Below are 20,130 nucleotides of genomic sequence, written 5' to 3' on the forward strand. Positions count from 1 at the left end.
CCTTTACATTATAAAACTTCACTTAATTAGAGGCAATCTTTTTAGTATTTACCATGTACTTTTACACTCACGTAGTCTTTTTCGCCCCATCCTTATCTTTTTGTGATAATCGTTCTTTAATCTAGTCCTGATACTTAATTTCCATATTTCATCATCTGTTAAATTGGGCCTTCGTCTACCTAAACTCCCTTTTGTTTACAAATTTAAGCTTATATTAACTCTGTGTGTTTGATTTTTTTGTACACTTTATTTCTCCCACAAACACCCATATCCAGATGAATTTGAAACTTTACACAATAATTTATTGTGCCTAACAAAACATCAATCAATTTAAAAAATAACGAGAAATAAATGCTACTTGTTGAGAAATTTGGCTGCTATATATGGCTGGGTGTTTGGCTGGGTGTTTCCTCAGGCTTTTTTTAAATATATAAATATATAGTCCCCGCATTTTAAGGGAGTTTTCGGTCTTGGCAATTTTCTCCAATACTGACATAAAAGGAAACATCTAGGTCTGAAGACTGTAACCGGAATATCCATGGGACAAGGTGGGGTTGGCCAATGGTCCATTCTCCGCCATCCATAGAGCTCTCCAAATGGAACTTTTCTGCAGTAGAAAGCTTAAAGTGGACTGTGCCCTGGATATGCCCTACACTACAGCCCAACACAACCAACACCCTGTACGGCAGTGCTGAACAACTGAAGAAAACAGCACACTTTTTTTCCTTGGCAGTCTGCAAAAGAGCTCACAGCTCAGCAGCAATAAATCTGGCTAGAAGAAGAAGAAGAAGGCTGCTATATATGGAGTTATTACTCTTTGTTTTTCTCCCACTTCCCATTCTCAGATCAAGCTGAAATTTTGCAAAATTATCCATTGTTTGTGGCAATACATGAATAAATAATTATTGGACCTATTAACCAATTATAGTTGATCAATTTTTTTAAAGTAACGTCTGTATCATATAATAATAATAAGAAGAATGTGAATTAGTGGTAACTAATAAATGCATTTTGTTTTTATATAGCAAAGGGAGCTTATTATTGCACTATTGAGATATGAGGCAGTGATTTTGAGGTTCTTTCTCCTTAGATAAGCTTTGTTTAAAAACAAAAGACTTTAAAAAATACTTGTTTATTTACCCAATAAGCTGGATAATCTGGTTAACACCTAATTGACCGTTAGACCTGGTGGAATTATTTCTTACAAAAGACGAAAGTGATCATTGAACAGTCATTGTTTCTATTTATTTAACTATAGTAGTCTAACTAAACAAAGCATATGTAAAAATATTTTTTTATAATTAAATAAGTGAGGATCTATTTAAACTGTTCATATAGTTTTTAAGATCACATTTTTATAAATATTGTAGTATATTATATTTTTATCGTATATTATATTGTCCTTTGATTTAGAAAGGTTACTTGAGAGAAGATGATCGCTTGGACACTCTACACTCTGCAATTTTAGTATCATATATATGCTACTTTAAGGTGACCAGATGTTTTGAGAGTGAAAGTGGGGCGCGTGCTGATCAATGGAAGCAAAAAAAAAATGCTCTGCTGTTGCCCAGCAATGGTGAGTAACAGTAGATTTGTCTGTATACATCATTACAATAGCGCATCTGAAATTGAGAAACGATAAACATTTTATTTAGCCTACTATACCTTATCTTCCTGTCTACTGTGCCTATCCGATGATGGTCCGACACTTTCATTGTTTTCCGAGGCTGTTGCTCTAAATCCGTAGTTCTAGCCTAATGCCTATTTCGTGTAGGAATTATTTTTCTTATTACTTCAAACCGTAATGCTCACAATATTGTGGCCGTACCACACATATTTTTTTTGGTTCTTGCAATAATTTAAAACTGCCGTATTTTAACCAATTTTATTTTGGCCAATGCATTCTAGTATATGTTACGTATATTGGAACGACCCGCTTATAAAAGCCTTCCCAAACAGCCAATTCTAGCCTGTGAATTATAGGCCTAATACATCACTTTTATCACCCTCCCCGTCAACACCCCCAAAAGTATTTCTACACACAATCTTCGCGTATTCTTTGACTTTCCATCTCTTTATCGAAATATTTGAAAAGCTCTATGATGCTTTTGACCGGAGTCTCCGCATCAAACGATCACATAATATATTGACAGAATACCCCCCCCCCAATTTAACGCTCCCCTAATAGGCCTATAATTCTGGCCCATTAATTATATAGTATGTGACGGTGAATTAGAACGGCCTGCTTATATCGAACTACTATAAACATAAAGGCATGATAAAGGCCTACTTCTGGCATGAGAATTCTAATATCACTTTTCTCACTCCCTTCGGTCACCACCCCTAAAAAATAATGCTACAAACAATCACTGACTTTTCTTCGGCTTTTTCATTCATTAAATAAGATTATTTCATAGCTCTATGTTGTCGTTTTTTTTGTCAGAGCCCCCGTTTTGTTATCACTCTATCACCCTACAATTATATTTTTTTAACCTCCATCCTCAATACACAAAATACCATACTATAGGCCTACCTACATTTCATTTTGTTTTATAAATTTTTAAACACAAAAACACGTATTCGGTCAATGTCGACTTCGTATGAAAAAAAAAGATTTTTTATGCAATGTCTACAAACAAGGAAATCCTATGCCGAACTGGGAGTCGAACACTTAAATTAGTGAGGTTGTGACAGAGCGTCGCATGAGGTTTGCGGGACATGTTCTCCAACAAAATGAACTACGCAAACCAAGAGTTGCGATGATATGGAGGCCATGACGAGGAAAGCGCAAACAGGGACGTCCTCGTATATAACTTGGCGCCACACCTTCATGGAGGACCTCAGAACAGTGCATGGACACTATAGGTGGAAGGAGGCTTCTAGCCAATGAATACAAAATCGATTTTGGAAAATTTAACCGCTGCGATCTAAATTGGTAAAACGGCTTAGTTGTTCTAGACTAAGGTAAAGTGATAGATTAAATTTTCGTATTTTTTCGTCCACCACTAGTGAGAGAATTAGTGATAGGGGAGTGGTAAGTGGTCAATAAAAGAATGAATGAACCAGTCAGGGCGGTATTGAATGGTAAAAAAAAAAACAAAAAAAAAAAAACACGTAGGCCTATTTAATAATCAGGTCGCCCTATTAACGATGACCATTCATCGACTATATTGTTTGTTGAAGTTAATAGGCTTATTAATCATCGTAAATGCAACAAGCATTTTGTTGTCTTCTTTGTCTAGTCATCTAGGTCTAGCTACAGTGTTACATGCGATAAAAAGTCATGTGAAAGATCAAGGCTAATTGTAATGCACATTACGAAATATCTATGCAGTTCTAAGGTATACCCATAATCAAGTTTAATGAATACATGCTTATTGTTAAAAATCGCTAAAACCGAAACGCACGAACAAAATGGAGCTGGGGATGATCCTTGTATTCTAAAACTATAGCTTTCTATTCGCACATGGAATTATCTAAAGTATAGCCGTAATTAAGTACTTAGCGGCCCGTGGGCAGGATTAAAAAAACAACAACACTTATTGAGATAGAATAAATCATTTTATTATTTAAAAAAAAACTTTAAAAATATCGCATACAATGTGTGAGAATATATCGTATCAAAACTGAGACCTTATGAGCATATTGTCATGTCTGCAATGATACATGATCAGCAATACATTGCAGCAAACCTTTCTTGACACTGAGATCGATTTCAATTTAGTCCTCAAGATATGTTTGCTTATCTTGATGAAGACCATATCAATAGCCTTGGGCTCTTGGGGACGTTGCAAACGAAGGTCCCATTATTACAAATTTCTTGGCTTCTTATACACATTGTTTTACTGTATGCCTTGGCTAAAAAAAAAATGAATTGCGAACCCCTTTCAGCCTCCAGGCTTGAGTTTATGAACCCTACAATATACCTTCCATGGCTACCACACACACAGGATTTTAAATATAGCCCAAAATACTTTAAAAGTATAGGCTAAATACCACCTATCATTTATAAAATTTTTGTTAATAATCTAATCATTATTTAATTTTTAAAAAGTGGATCAAATCAATTAGATCTACATTTCTGAGATTCTCTTGTATTAAAATATTTAGCCCTTCTTGTAAGTCTAGCTGATTTTGGATCTTAATTATTTGGGCAAAAATATGACGTCAGCTTTTCTTTTGTTTCCCAAAACGATCATGTAGATTTCCTTTTCCTGTTTGAAATTAAAGTCAACAGACATCATCGTAAGTGGTCCACAAAACAATCGTTTAAAATTGTTCATTTTTGTTATTATAATTGAAAAATAAATTAGTGTAATAAAAGTTAGATATATATTTAATAATACAGGTTCATATTTATTTGCTTTTCAGAAGGATATCTGTTTCAAAATGTCTGACGCGGAAGGGTAAGTCAATCGTTTTGAAAACAACACTACAACAAAATGAGAAGACAATGCAATAATTTAGATCTAGTCGATAGGTAGTCTAGATCTCTCTACCTAAAATATCTAATGCCTAAATCTATGACTTGTAAGACGTAATCATTTTTTTGAACTAACGTCTGTATTTTATGAAGCTGTTTTGGTCTAAAATATAGATAACTACAAAAATAAATGCCTGCCTTCAACTTAATTTGACTTAAACTTAACTTCAAACTTGGTTCTCAAATATTGTGTTGTGTGTGAGTCAAGAGCCAGAGGGCTTGGGTCTAGGCTCTGGAATACTCTAGATCTAGTTAATCTCCTTACTAGTAGTAGCGATGTTACAATATCCGGTGACACACCCCTTTTTTTAAATCAAAAAACTGTTTCGACTTTTTTCTGACATTTTTTAGACACACCTTAAAGGCGCACTTTGTTAACCTATTAATTGAATACTTCTCTGTAAAAGAGTTATAGTTTTTGATTGACCAATAAAAATGGCTTCCGGGAATGAAATTACGCTTTCCCACGTGGAGTAGAAGGTTTCTAATTATTAGACTTAAAAAAAGGTTCGATTTCCCTGTGTATAGTTTAAGAAGCTCAACATTCCCACGCCTTTTGACTCTCCAGTATTGTAGAGCATTTTTCTGGCTAAATTTCAGTGCTTTACTTTTCACATAATAATGAGCACTTTGGATGCTATTAATTTTGTAATATTTAGCAGTTGAATCTAATGCTGGAGGCCATTGTTAACCATTGTAATTTTAGCCATCTTGTTTACATGCCAAGATAATAGTGATTGGTCAGATTGGTCATGTGACATCTAATAATTTTCTGATAGGTTGAATTATTATAGCAGTTAAAAAAAACTTAGACTGAAATGATGTCAAAATGGCTGACATTGATTTATTTCTGCAGTTACGCATTTTGAAATAGATGTAGATTTAGATCTAATGGGTATATAATAAGCAGCTTAGTGTTCAGAGATTTTAAAAACAATAAACCTTCATTTGAAACATGTTTTTGGACTAGTTGTTTAATATATAAGAAATGGCAAGCATATTTATTCAACACATTCAAATCTCCTCACATCGTGCCCATTGGTTGCTATGATAAGGACAAGCACACATAAAAAATTTATTTTCTTTCAACCAGGAATCATACAGACATAATTCATATAAATTTAGAAGGCTCATTCAAATCTACAACATATCTGTGAAGAAGATTCTTAAAATAATTTTTCTGAAAAAAATTGTAACATTCCTACTAGTAGTAGTAGGGGGACAAGTGGAACGCTCAATGGTATTTCGTTCATGATTAAAATGACATTCAATCATCAATGGGGTGAAATGCCAAGCATCCTCCTGAGTTCTGAGGTAGACGTTCATTCTTCTGCCCTGGTTCTGGAGTCTTCCACACACACTTCACACAGGAGAGGTTGAGAAACAATTTCTTTGTTGACTATTGACTATTGTAGAGTCTAGTGCTTCTGACCCTGTTATTGTTTAATAATAACAAATTATAATGTAATTTATATTATCCTTGATTTGGGTTGAGTAAGTCTGTTATATTTTATTATTTTGTGCGCAGAAGCACAAATGGCAGTAGCAGTGCCATTTTAAATTTTACCCAAAAGTCTAATATAGAGGTAGTTCACTAAAAAAATGGCTAATTCTTCAGGGTGTCACGCGGCCTCCTGAAATTCAAGGATGTCCTTGAATCTCCTTGAATTTCAAAAAAACTGAAAAAGTCCTTGAAATCTCCTGGAATTTTAAAATATCTCCTTGAATGTCCTGGAATTTCGCCGATCGGGAAAAAAAAAAAATCGGCTTAAAAAAAATGATTAGAGGATGGGCCGGCGCGGGCGGAAATAAATTCGAAATTACCGTTTCCGAGTCTCCGCAGAAGGTGTTTACCGCTCCTTCACTATATAAAGCATCGATATCGGATCGTTTTTTCAGTGGACACGTTGATTTTCATCCAAATTGGATCAAAAGTTTACGTTACGCATCTTCAAAACTGTTTTCCTGTTTCATTTTGTGCCTTTATATTTTCATCGGATCATATTATTACTTAGAACTATGTGTATTGTGAATTTAATAATTAGATCTAGGCCTAGATCTAAATATATCTAGACTAGATTATTATTTCTAGATCTAGATTATTCGAGATCTATAAAGTATATGATCTACGTTTCTTTTATTGTGATTTGTGCTTTGGCTTTGGTTTAACTTTAATCAAGTCTTTATCTAAGCCTAAGCTAGAGATTTAGAGTCTGTTACGTAGCTCTAGTCTTGAGACTTGATTGTTCTATCATCTGATCGGACTGTCCTAGAATACTAGATATCCAAATCTATTTCTAGATCTATAACCTACATTTGTATTACAATGCCTAAATACGGGACATCGTTTAAAGCGCTTTGGCTTGAAAAAGATATTTACAGATCTTGGCTTCAAAAATCATCCGTCAGTGACACCAAAGCCTTTTGTCGTCATTGTAAAAAACAAATTGACATATTATGCATGGGTGAAGCAGCACTTAAATCTCATATGAAATCAGATAAACACAAGCGAGAGTCTGGAAAGTCAGATGGCTGCTTAATGATTGCACCCATATTTGCTAAAAAGGCTACTACAGTTACAGCGACTGTCACTTGTCCTACAGCTATGCCACCAACCCCACAGGTGCAAGCTGCTCAAGTCATTGATCCTAGCCAAAATATACCAACAACCTCTACGTCAACCCAGGCGCAATCATCAATCAAATCTCACGTGACCACAGAGGAGACAAACAACGCAGAGATACTATGGGCTTTGAAAGTGGTGTGTTCTCATTACTCATATAACAGTTGCCATGATATTGCTGATCATTTTGCTCGAATGTTTCCTGACAGCAACATAGCTAAAAAAATGTCTTGTGGAAAAGACAAAATATCCTATCTTGTGTCTTTTGGGCTTGGTCCTTATTTCCAGGATCTTCTAAAGGACAAGCTCAAAACTGTGAATGATGGTTTTGTACTATTGTTTGACGAATCTCTAAATCGAGAACTAAACAAGAAACAAATGGATATGCATGTCAGATACTGGGATACAGATAAGGTGAGTTGATTTGTTTAATTAAATTATAAATAGGCCTACACTAAATAGGTTAAATTAAACCTAAAGATGCATGAGTGCTATCTAATTATAATGAAAATAAATATTCAATATTAATGATGATTGTAGAATTGTTAATGAGATAAGACTGAATATAATTGTATCTATCGATATGCTAAATATTTTTTGAATTTCCCAACTTTAGGTTGTTACAAGATACTATGGCTCTGCTTTCCTGGGTCATGCTACTGCTCAAGATATGCACCAAAAATTATGTGAAAACTTTCACTTTGACGGAAAAAGTGTTGTTCAGATATCAATGGATGGCCCCAATGTCAACTGGGCCTTGTTCAAATTACTCAGTGAGGACCTCCAGAAAGCATCAGAAAAAAAGTTTGTGGACATTGGCAGTTGTGGGCTTCATACAATGCACAATGCTTTTCGTGCAGGCCTTGCATCAACTGGCTGGGAACTGGGTCATTTTTTCTCATCGCTGTCTTGGCTTTTCAAAGATACCCCAGCAAGAAGGGAAGACTTCACATCACTAACTGGCAGCAGTGATTTTCCTCTTGAACACTGTCAGCATCGATGGGTGGAGAATGTTGAGGTTGCAGAGAGAGCTCTCAAAGTATGGCCCCACGTAAAAAAATTCATTCAGTCTTTAATTACTGCTAAAAAGGCAATCAACACAGTCTTTTGAGCACCTGAAAGGCTGTATGGATGATGTACTACTAATTGCCAAAATTGAAAGCTTCATATCCATTGCAAAGGTTTTGCAACCTTTTTTAAAAAGATATCAAACAGATGCACCACTGTTGCCCTTTATGGCCCAAGACCTCTTCAACATGCTTCGGTCATTGTTGCAAAGATTTGTGACACCAGCTGTTTTTAAAGAATGCACTTCAGTTACAGCACTGCTTAGTGCAGATTTGTCTGATATAAAAAATCTTCTGCCTCCTGGAGAAGTTGACATAGGTTTTAAAGCCAAATCTGCTGTCAAGGAAATTAAGAGTAAAGCCAGTGCAAGGGATATTTTCAACTTCCAGATGGAGAGCAGAAAGTTTCTGGTAACAACAGCCATAAAATTAATGACAAAATCTCCACTGAAAAATCAACTTGTCCAGTGTTTGAAATGGCTACAGCCTAAAAACATTGTAGAAGATTTTGATGGTTCTTTAAGAGACTTAGATGCCACTTTGAGCTACTTAGTTGAGCTTGGCCGTGTCAGCGCAGATGACTGTGATGATATCAAGTCGGAATTCACCCAGTGGCACAGTTCCATTGTCACCACAAATTCTATAGTATTCCAGTCCTTTAGTATCCAATGTGATAGACTGGATACTTTTTTTAATCAACATATTAACAGTGAATTCAGTAAACTATGGGCACTAATAAGAGGAATTTTGATTCTGTCTCATGGCCAAGCCCAGGTCGAGAGAGGTTTCAGTACCAATAAAGAGACAATGTGCGTCAACATGATGGAGAGAACACTTATAGCCAAGAGAATGATTTGTAACAGCATTGAAGCAATGGGAGGAATTAAAAATGTAACAATTTCTTCAGGCATGCGAATGGCTGCTGCTTCAGCCAGATCAAAGTATAGAATTTATCTGGAAGAAAGTGCTGAGGAGGAAAAAAGAAAGAACCTAAAAAGGAAAAGAAACGATCAATTTGAAGAACTTGAGGCTATGAAAGCCAAAAAAGCTAGGATTGAAAGGGACATTACAAGCCTCACTGACTCTGCGGACAAGCTTGCAGAAAAAGCAGAAAACACTAACAGTCACAAATTTTTAATAGAATCCAATGCTTTACGTCGCTCTGCAAAGCTTAAAAAAGAGCAAATTGAAAAACTTACTTTGGAAATAGAAACCAAAGTGAGGGAGATCAGTGGACTCTAAAAAAACATTAAAAACCCTTGTATATATGTAAATATATTGTAAAGAATGGATGTTCAAGATGCGTTTTATGGTAGGCCTTACACTCATACTAGTTTATAATGTATTTTTTGCATGTTTTGAATATCTTGAGTAAGTTATTTTTATTTAGTAATCAAATCTAAATTATTCCAACCTATATATATATATATATGGGCTATAAATATTTTTATAAATTTTTTGGCGCGAACTCTATGTCCTGGAATTTTTAAATTTCTCCTTGAAAACTCCTTGAATTTCAATTAGACTTTGGTGCAGAAACCCTGATTCTTGTAAGAAAGACTCTGGACTCTTGAGCAGCTATAGGAAACTTAAGCTTAATGAACTTAATGAACTCTTGAAAAGGTCTACAGTCTACTTTAGCATTCCTGTTCATGTTTGGCTAATCATTTAAAAAGAATTTTAGTCTAAAATAGTCTAAATTGATATTTAGCCAGACCGATTTTAGCTGATGTCGATATAGATTAGCAGACCTGCCTACCGTTACGCAAAATGCGTATTCGTTACGCAAAATCTCCCAAAAATGACCGCCAGTACGCAAATACGCATTTAACCCATCGCATTACGCATTTCGTATGCTGTTTTTTTCGCCTCTCTAGACTAGCTTACAAGCGGTCACGGAGGTCACGCTAAGCCCACCTGTGTGGAGAGGGGCGAAACAGAAAAGGTGGGGTGAACAGTGTGCCCAGATCTATACGTGGATTGGTACTTAATAGCAATTAGATGTCTAGAAATGAAGAACGCGAGAGTGAGGGAGTGGCGGGCTGGTACCAGGTAGGTACCGTCAGTTAGCTGATACACCAACGTGACTTTTTTTTTTTTGTAAGTTCATTAGTAGAAATTAATTATGTTGAATCCCTGATTACCGTATTCATTTGTATAGAAAAAAAATCGATTCAAAACACATTGAGTGACATTGTATGATTGTAGATATCTAGTCTAGATCTGGATTCTAGATCTAGATTAATCTAGAATCTAGATAACTTGTTATACAGGAATAGAGTCTAGCTAGTCATTACGTTATGATTCTCTACATTACCCTACAATCTATGATTTAGAATTTAGATTGACTAGATCTAGATCGATAACATCTACTACCATCTAGTCTAGATTCTTAGTCTTAGTATAGAATAGATCAAGGATGAAGGTAGGCCTACGAAAGTTTGGAGTAGACCTACGTTTGTAGCGGATCCACGGCATCGGTAACACTCTTGAGCCCAGATCTAGAGTAGATTATATTCATTATATAGACATAGATCTAGTCTAGATATCATCTCTATTGATCTAGATTTAGATTGTAGATCTAATCATGATATCTAATATTATATATATATTATATATATATATGACAAAATAGTGGATCACGTAAGTGTTAGAGTGTTACGCATTCTGGTGCCAAAATACGCATTTTGACCGTAAGTGTTACGCATTTGGACTTTTTTTGGTAGGCAGGTCTGGATTAGGGACATTAGTCTAGTAAAAAAAAGTATATGGCGGAAAACTGAGCACTCAACATTCTAGTACTTTTAGGACCATTTTTTGAATTTCGAATTTACTATTATTGACATTATATTTCAATTTTATTGCCCAAGAATAGAGATTCAAAAAAAAAAAAAAAATCAGAAGCAACAGACAATTATTTAACTTGAAAAAAAGAGTTCAAACACACTTACCTCTAATAATAAAAAATCCATCACTCACAGAAATGTCCAATAATCCATGAATTTCACAAATTCCAGTATTATTAACAGATAAATGTGTCACAAAGTAAAGTATATTTACAGAACATTTGAAAAAAAAACCCAATAAAAACTAGTTTCTTAAAACATTTATGCCTATTAATTAGCCTCCCCAAGCCCCACCCCCTCGGTTAAAAAAAATAGGTTGCTAATTATACTTTAATCTTTATCATCAATGTCAATATCTTGAATAACAAAACCATTATCAGTTTTGAGATATTATGTATCAATTTTATTTTTAATGCCCAAGAGCAGAGGAATCCAAAAAAAAAAGTAAATTTATTATCATCAGACAAGCATGTAACATTTAAAAAAATGAGGTCAAACACACTTACCCCAAATAATGAAAAATCCATCATTCACAGAAATGTTTAATATTCCATGAATTTCACAAATTTACAATATTATTAACATAAAACTGTCACAAAGTAAAGTAATGTTATAGAACATTTGAAAAAGCAAACAACTTTAAAAAGTATTTATAACTAATAAATAAGCCCCTTTTTCGGCCCACCCTACCTTAAAAAGTCACTTTTTTCTTCATGTTATAACTTACTATTTTATATCAATTTTTGATAAAGGTTATAGATGTACAATTTTAGACTAGAAAAGATCTAATAATATATCAAGATATTATCTATTTAGTTAATCTAGTTCTTGATCAATTCTAGAATCTAGGTCTAGACCTAATAATAGCCTCAAGTCCTAGAGTATCGTGCATGATATTTTCTGTTTAATTTACTATCTCAAATAATCTCAATCTTTGTTGTAATTGTTGCTGAGAAAATAAATAAAAACATTGTTTTGGTTTATATGATTGTTTTCATTGTTTTGTTGTGTTTAACTTTATGTCCACAAGTAGATCTCTATAATATATTAACTTCCAATGTCTAGATTCTATTCACCAGACCTAGTCCTAGTTTTTAGACTAATAATCACAAAGAAGTCAAATACTACATTAGGTCTAAGTCTAGATCTAGATTCTTGATAAAAATGTTAACAATGATTTTTACTTTAAACAAAACTGTCAGTTTCTGGTAGATCTAGATTTCTAGACAATAATAGTTCAATTACTTCAGAAGAAATACAGGATAGATTTCTAGATCTAGAATCACGATTTTACAGATCTGATCAGCCAATCAGATTATTAGATTTAACTAGATCTAGCTCTAAATCTAGATCAGATCTAATCTAAGAATTGCTAAAGTAGTAAAATATTTTAATGATTTCACGCTAATTAACTCTAATTACTAGTAGATTAGGTCTACACTAATCTCTATTAAGTCTAAAACTATAGAGTCTCTAAGTCTAGTGACCTAGATCTAGGCCTAGAGATCGATCTATGTCTAACTAATCTTTCATTTTGATAGATTAATTTTGAAATATGGTTAAGATCTAGTCTTTCTTACCTTTTCAAACGGGGTCACATAAATCCAAAAGTAAATCCTGTGCTCTTCCACAAACATAGATCTATCTATCAAAACAGACACGCAACAGATTGCCTATTTAAGGAGATAATGAATTCAGGTTCCCAAAAATGCATTTTCAATGGAAAGTCTGTTTTCTGGCCTATTTACTTGTTCTATCAAGTATATTTAATCTTGAGTCATTTTAGAGTCTGCAAACATTTAAAATTGTATATCCAACCATAACCAAATCCTAAGGCTTAGATTTAGATTTGATATTCTTAGTCTATTAATTTATCATACAGAGATGATGTCCAAACCTCAACCCCAAGTGCTGCCAAAGACTCCAGTGCTCCTATGGATATATATGAGGCTTTGCAAGAAGTTCTTAAAACAGCTTTAATACATGATGGCTTATGTAGAGGTGTTAAAGAAGTCACAAAAGCATTAGACAAGTGAGTGTTGTAAATCCTTTTTTTATATTTTAAATGAATTTAAATTATTGAAGAAATTGTGAAACCTTCAAATAACATCAAATATAAGATTAAAATAATGGAGAAATTTAGAGAACAAAAATAATGACATTTCTCAGTCTGGGGATATTTATTATTGAAGAATTATTGGGATCTAGATTCTTTTTGTTAATAAAATGTAATAGTTGCTTGATGTTAATAGTATTAGCGTTGTTAAAATTTTTTTATTTTTTATTTTTACTGTTTATAGACGACAGGCTCATTTGTGTGTGTTAGCTAACAGTGTTGATGAACCATTGTATACCAAGCTTATTGAAGCTTTATGTGCAGAACATGGAATCAATCTTCTGAAGGTGAAAATTATTTATAAAAATGTAATTAACTTACCCTGTTTAGGTAACTGACCAAGAAAAAAACCCACCTGTGTGACATCTGTGAGCGTGCTTTTTTTTTTTTTTTTTAAATTAAATTGATTTATTTGTCTTGCATTAGCTTTTCTCAGTTTCAGAGAACATTTTGTTCAGTGATATAACTTTGATGTTCACTTCCTGCCAATCTTGACCTTAGCTGTGAGACCTTAAAAGCATTGGCATTTCTCTCATTACTAGTGATTTCATTTAAAACAAAAAAATTAAATGTGTATTGACAGTGAAATGCTCCCAGCATGTAATTATTAAGCAGCTGTTGCAACGTAAAGTTAATAAATTTATTAAGCATTACTAGCACAATGGTGTAAAGCTAAACATGCTTTATAGAAAATCACTTGTATAGTTTCTGTGTTATTTTCTGTGTCAGTTTGTCAGGAGAGTCAAGAAGTTAAGCACTTCATAAACAAATTATTAGAGTTAATATTTTTATTATAATTTTATATTTACAAATTAATGCTAAAACAATAAAAAGTTCTGTATTAAATTAAATTATTTTACCCCAAGAAAAGTCATGTAATTGTTGTTACACTTTTTTATTGTCGCTATGCTCTTTTTTTGTTATTGTGACTTTACAAATTAAATTCAATTTTAACTTAGGTGGATGATGCCAAGAAATTGGGTGAATGGGCTGGCCTCTGCAAATTAGATAAAGAAGGCAAAGCAAGAAAAGTTAATGCATGTGGGGCTGTAGTTGTTAAGGTAAGTTTCACTTTGATATAAGTAAATGCAGATTTTTTAAAATCAGCATTAACAGATTCTATTATTATACAACATATTATATGATAAGCACATGTATAATTGTGGAAATATTCAATTATAGCTAAAGGAATGTTAAAAACCTGTATATTGTTATAACTTAGCCAAATAACCTCAGCGAAAGGATTATAAAATAACACGTTTAATCATCAATAAGAAACTAGATCTAGAGCCAAAGTAATAACAGATAAAGGTCTATGTTTTCATTCTGTTCTCTATTTCATCATTGTGTCTCATGGTGCACAATATCGCACCTAATGACAGTATGCAATGCAGGGTAATTAAGTTTTTTTTTACTGTAACAGCATACAGATGACCTAGAGACTAGTTGAAAGATCCTAGTGTCTTTTAATAATGAAAATCCAGACTAAAAAAATTATCTAATGAATGAAATCTAGATATATTTTAGATATAATTGTAATATTAAACTATACCAGGTAAGTTTTTTCTTTTTAGAAAATTAAATTTTTTATTTTCTTTTTAGAAAATTAAATTTTTTATGTCATTTTTTTAGAAGATACATTTATCTATAAATTGCTCCTTAAAGTTAAATTTTGATGTTTGTTTCTTTTTCAGGATTATGGTAAAGATTCTCAGGCTCTTGATATTGTCAAGAATTATTTCAAATCCAAGTAAAAAAAATGTCTGCATTTGGAAAATTAAAGATATAAAAAAGTTTTTTTTTCTGTTATTATTTGAATTTTTGGCACATTTATTAAATATCTTAAGTTGAAACCCTCTTCTTTTGGGCATACATATTGATATCCATAGTTTTAACTCTTATTAAAAGAATATTACCATTTAGTCAATGCTAGACAAAAAAAAAACACCATTAACATTTCCAGAATAAGCTTCATTGGATCTTAAACAGCCTATACAAGTTTAAGTGACTTCATTGATCATATCTGACAAATAAAGTAACGAAATATAATTTGACTTGGTGTTTTTGGAGCTTAACATAGACACCACCATTATTGTCATTGAATCAGAATATTATTATTGGATGTAAGCATTAATTTGTCCTTTTGATTCCCAGTGTAGTGTAGGTGTGCAACAGTTCTTTGCTATTGAACTTGGATGTAGGGCGCAATTCCTCTCAATTGAGTTCATGTCCATCTAAAACAATTTAATGGGACTATGTACACCATTCTACGTTTCAATGCATAGGAATTCTTGTCACATGCATAGAGTATCCTGGTGACTAGATTTGTAACTAATTCTAGTGCCTTCCACATTTGTTTCTTGGTCTAATGATACCCTCTGTCAATTCAAAAAGAAGAAATGTGTTTTGACGATACTGTTGTATTGTTAATTCATCTAATGACTTGCTAAAGCTAAAATCATGTGCTAATTTTACACATTTTTATTGCATCACCCAACATTTCCTTGGTCTTTTCTACTTATAAATTATCTTAATATGCATACCATAAACCTTCAAACTTTATAGGAGAACAATAAAAGGGACAACGCCTTACAGAGGACAGAAAATAAAAACAAGACCAAGTGAATGTTAAAAACTATACTTAATTTTAAAAATGTTAGTAAATCATAAACTGTAAAATATAAATAAATTACTAGGCCCCTCTCAAAGTTTCTCAGACTAAGCAATAGAAAAAAAGATTTCTGACTGCTGATTACTGCCATTTATCTGAAAATGGCAAGTTTTAGCTCCCTTTCTGCTATATAAAACAAAATTAATTAATCAGTACTAATTAGTTAACTAATTTTTAGATTTATTTGTGTATTGACATCGACTATGAATTATAATTAGAGATGGGAATCGAACCCAACTTTTAAAGTTCGGGTTCGGTTCGGTTCGATGACGAGTATAGTTTGGGTTCGGTTCGGTCAGGTCTAAAGTTCGGGTTCAGCTCGATTCGATGTTATGAAATTATGTAATAGCAAAATTAAGTTATAAGGTTTAATGCAATTTATTAGTTAAAACTTTTTTATTTGAATTTTTACATAAAATAAATACTTTGCAATATATAATAGGCCTATGGGCAATACTTTTGCCAAAATAATGTTGCCTACATACATTTAAAGCCTTGTAAAAATTTCTTAATGGAGATAGAAATGAAGATGCGGCAGGTTTTCGCTCAAGTCGGCAAGTGGTTTAATTCAGGGCGTGACTCGGCGCTAAGCGAATTTTTTAAAAAGGCTAATATCGATGTGCTTTCTTTCAGAACGCACTATTCATCATAATAAAAAAAAAAGTCGAGGGCCATATTAAATCTAATAATAAAGAGGCAGACCTAACCAATAGAATTATTCAAGGGACATTCTAGGTAGGCCTACATATTGCGCACGTACTTCTATAATGGGCGTGATCTTTTTAAACAAATATTCTTCGTGTAAAGACGGCTCTATCGAGAATTTTTTTCACACATAAGTCGTCACTATTATAAATTGCAATATACGGAAGAAATTCGACTATTCTGAGCCAAAAAAAAATGCAGAAGAATCACACTAGCGGAGATGTTTTAAAATGTTTTCTTCAAAACGTTTTGACCCATATTGTGCATACGCGCCTCGCAAAAAGCAGTCTACAGTTGATAAGGTCTTATTAGAAGATAAAATGACATCTCCACTTAATACATTTTAATTTTTAAACATGTAATTATACTAATATTCAGATAAGTTACAATAAAAATTAAACTTTTTTTTTCGATGCCCCCTCTCTTTGTTAGTTTTTCGTTGGTTTGTCGCTTACAAACAGCTAGTACAATTGAACCAATATAGGCGTTTTATATTTTTACCGGTAAGGATAGTATAGATGGACTTCTTATGGTCCGACAGTTATGCTGGGCAGGGCACGTATCCCGTATGGGAGACGAACGTATGCCAAAGGCAGTCTTTTTTTTTTTGGTAAGCTAAAAGGTGGTCGACATTACAGAGGCGCCCCACGAAAACGCTTCAAAGACCAGCTTAGGCGTCAACTTTCCTTAGCTGACATAGAAGAGAGCACCTGGTTGCATGCGGTCTTAGAACGAGTCAGTTGGAGTTCACTCCCGAAGTCCACGGGATACACATTTGAGACCAAAAGAAAATCCGCTGCCGAGGACAAACGCAGACGCGAAAAGAAAAACTAAATCGACCACCTGCGAACAGTGGTTATGCTTGCCCTGGTGGGGCAAAATATGTAGGTCACAGCTGGGCCTGCGCAGCCATGGGAAAAACTGCATTCCTCACTAATCTTCGGCTTCAGGCTCGAAGACAAGCCTTATAATAATATATAAACTTAATAAACTTTAAAATAAAGTTCTTATGTGAACAACTCAATATAGCCTAACTGTTATTACAATATTCATATATTTAACTTGAGATAGAGTTGTAATATTAATGAAATATACTGATATTTAAACAAAATCTAGGTCACCACAAAACAACGTCTTTACTCTTTCATGTCTTAAGATTGTCTGCCGTTTCACATTTGCATTACGCTAATTTCATCATCCTTAATGCATAAACACCAATCAATCGCTTAACCTCTTCTTACCGCCACCAGAAAAAACACACACACACTTTATGACACCCCTTTTTGTCAAGAAGTTGCGTCTCCCCATCCCCCAATTCAAGGTACTAACCATCCCCACCCACGGGAGAGGACCCAAAGTTTGAGAAACGCTGCATTAAAAATACTGATGATCAATAATGCAAAACAGAATAATAGTAAAAAATATTCAGGGGCGTAGATAGGAATTTTTCATCATTTGGGGGCTCGGGAGGGGCTGGACCTCTTTGGGAGCCCCTGCATTTTGCGTAATATTGAATATTTATTGTAAAAACACTAATTTGGGGGCCCGGGGGGATTTTACATTTCTCCCCCTCCTCCCCCTCCCTTGCTACGCCACTGATAATATTCCAATATAGAATACTTTACAATTTTGTAAAAATAAATCACTTAATAGAAGATAATTAAAATTTATTTTAAACTAGAACACAAATGAACTTATTTATATCTACACTCTCTAATCGGCAAAAAATATTCTACTCTCAACTAACAGCCATCTCAAATAAAAGTGACAATATTTTAATGTCAACTTTCTACTTACTAGGAACTTGAATCTAGATCTAGATCTAATTAGAGGGCGCCTATTCGACTCAAAACCAATATTGCTAACAGCCCGCGAAAATTCAAGGTTAGGGGAGAGTCGGCACGTACGGAAAAACCCATGGGAATCAAAGCGAGCCGCTTTTTTTTTTCAAAATACCACCACCACCCCCTCCCAAGTTTTCAAAGTATAATGGAATCATTAGAATTTAAATAAAATATTTAAGTAATTTTTTGAAAACGCAAAATATAAAAAGGGATGTAAAAATTGCAAAATTAGTTCGGTTAAGAAAAGGAGGGTTCGTTCGGTTCGGTTCGTACCAAGCAGTTTCAAAGTTCGGGTTCGGTTCGGTTCGGTCATAAGTGAGGTTCGAGTTCGGTTCGTTTCCCATCTCTAATTATAATGCAAAATTTCAACTCGATCCGAGAATGGGAAGTGGAAGAAAAAAACATGTCAAAATGTAATAAGGGGATTAAATCCATTTATACATCCACATCTCTCATTTGTAGCATTTATTCTCATTTCGTTAGGGATTATTTGACTTTATAATATGTAGGAACATCATTAACCGCTTATACAAACATAATGTCCATACCAACATGGCTTATCTTACCTTATATAATACAGACGTTACTTCAAAAAAGATGATTACTTCCTACGCGTCATGCATTTAGTCGTGCATATTAACCAATGACTTCAGTTCTGCCAAGTCACTGGTTTTCCTGGCTAGCTCAGGCAGCCCATTCCATGCTCTAATAGCACTAGGGAAGAAGGAGTATTTGTCCTAGCATATGGGACATGAAATGTGCCTTTATCTTTGTGTCTTTCAGAGTATTTTATTAAATTTTGTATTTGAAGATTATGGTTCAGTGTTTTATGTATACCGGTAATTGCTACTTTACTTTTGATTTTACTAAAGGTGTTACTCTAGTCATTTGTGAATATTCGTTTTTTTGTTTGCTTAAAAAATTAAAATATTTTGGCAATGATGGTCCATTGCATCAGTGGATTAAGGAATTTCTTTGGGAAATATTAACAAAGTTCATCACCATAGTTTGCTTAAAAAAATTAAATATTTTGGCATTGATGGGCCATTGCATCAGTGGTTAAGGAATTTCTGATAGGAAGAGAACAAACTGTAATAATAAATGGCTCTAAATCAACACCAATAACCGTAAACTCAAGGAACTGTGCAGTCTTATGTCCACTACTATTTTTAATTTCCATAAATGATTTACCAACCTGAATTAGTTCAGGAACAAAAGTCAGATTATTTGCAGATGATTGCAATAAAAACAACACAAGATACAGAAATTGTAATAAAATGGACTAAGACTAAGACTGCTTTATTGATCCTTATGGAAATTTGTTGTGATTACAAAGACTCTTTTTCTCATATAAAGACAACACAACAGAAACATACACATAAATACAACAGACACAACATAGAGTTCATTCAGCGACTACACACGGGCATCTTGGTCCTTTTCATGTTTCCTGATCAACGAGTGGCGTTGATAGGCCTATATTCTGACCGAGTGAGGTTCGAACAAGCTTTTGTGCTCTGCTCTTGTTTAGATTGACAGTACCCGGTAGTCGCCCAATTCGCGACGACCTGACGTAGTGGCCGTTATCTTCCAAGATTTTTTCGATTTTTCTTAGACACCTTTGTTAAAAAAATGTCAGTTATTAAGGGATTAACAAAAAACTAAAACAAATAAATTCCACTTACCGGTATCTTATTAATGGTGAACTAGTAACAGAGACTAAAAACGCAAAATACTGTAATAACTTAAGGGAGGCAACTCATTCAGACATAGAT

General features: G+C 33.8%; 2 protein-coding genes across 2 annotated transcripts; both read left to right on the forward strand.

The window, feature by feature from the left end:
* Positions 1 to 4,142: 4,142 nt before the first annotated feature.
* Positions 4,143 to 14,931, forward strand: LOC106064758 (40S ribosomal protein S12-like). Its single transcript, XM_056029185.1, has 6 exons — positions 4,143 to 4,245; positions 4,372 to 4,406; positions 12,902 to 13,051; positions 13,320 to 13,422; positions 14,095 to 14,196; positions 14,830 to 14,931. Exons 2-6 carry the CDS (start codon positions 4,390 to 4,392, stop codon positions 14,887 to 14,889), a joined length of 432 nt encoding a protein of 143 aa, XP_055885160.1. The 5' UTR covers positions 4,143 to 4,245; positions 4,372 to 4,389; the 3' UTR covers positions 14,890 to 14,931.
* Positions 6,283 to 11,080, forward strand: LOC129926268 (uncharacterized). Its single transcript, XM_056029184.1, has 2 exons — positions 6,283 to 7,520; positions 7,723 to 11,080. The coding sequence occupies exons 1-2, from the start codon at positions 6,810 to 6,812 to the stop codon at positions 8,215 to 8,217; spliced, it is 1,206 nt and encodes a 401-aa protein (XP_055885159.1). The 5' UTR covers positions 6,283 to 6,809; the 3' UTR covers positions 8,218 to 11,080.
* Positions 14,932 to 20,130: the final 5,199 nt, after the last annotated feature.

Source organism: Biomphalaria glabrata, chromosome 5 (assembly GCF_947242115.1).
Source record: "Biomphalaria glabrata chromosome 5, xgBioGlab47.1, whole genome shotgun sequence".
Taxonomy (NCBI): domain Eukaryota; kingdom Metazoa; phylum Mollusca; class Gastropoda; family Planorbidae; genus Biomphalaria; species Biomphalaria glabrata.

Excerpts from the sequence above, each read along its gene's own strand:
- LOC129926268 (XM_056029184.1), top strand. The coding sequence starts at position 6,810 with ATGCCTAAATACGGGACATCGTTTAAAGCGCTTTGGCTTGAAAAAGAT. Across the intron at positions 7,521-7,722 it reads GATACTGGGATACAGATAAG|GTTGTTACAAGATACTATGG; the intron begins GTGAGTTGATTT and ends TCCCAACTTTAG.
- LOC106064758 (XM_056029185.1), top strand. Across the intron at positions 13,423-14,094 it reads ATGGAATCAATCTTCTGAAG|GTGGATGATGCCAAGAAATT; the intron begins GTGAAAATTATT and ends ATTTTAACTTAG. Across the intron at positions 14,197-14,829 it reads GTGGGGCTGTAGTTGTTAAG|GATTATGGTAAAGATTCTCA; the intron begins GTAAGTTTCACT and ends TTTCTTTTTCAG.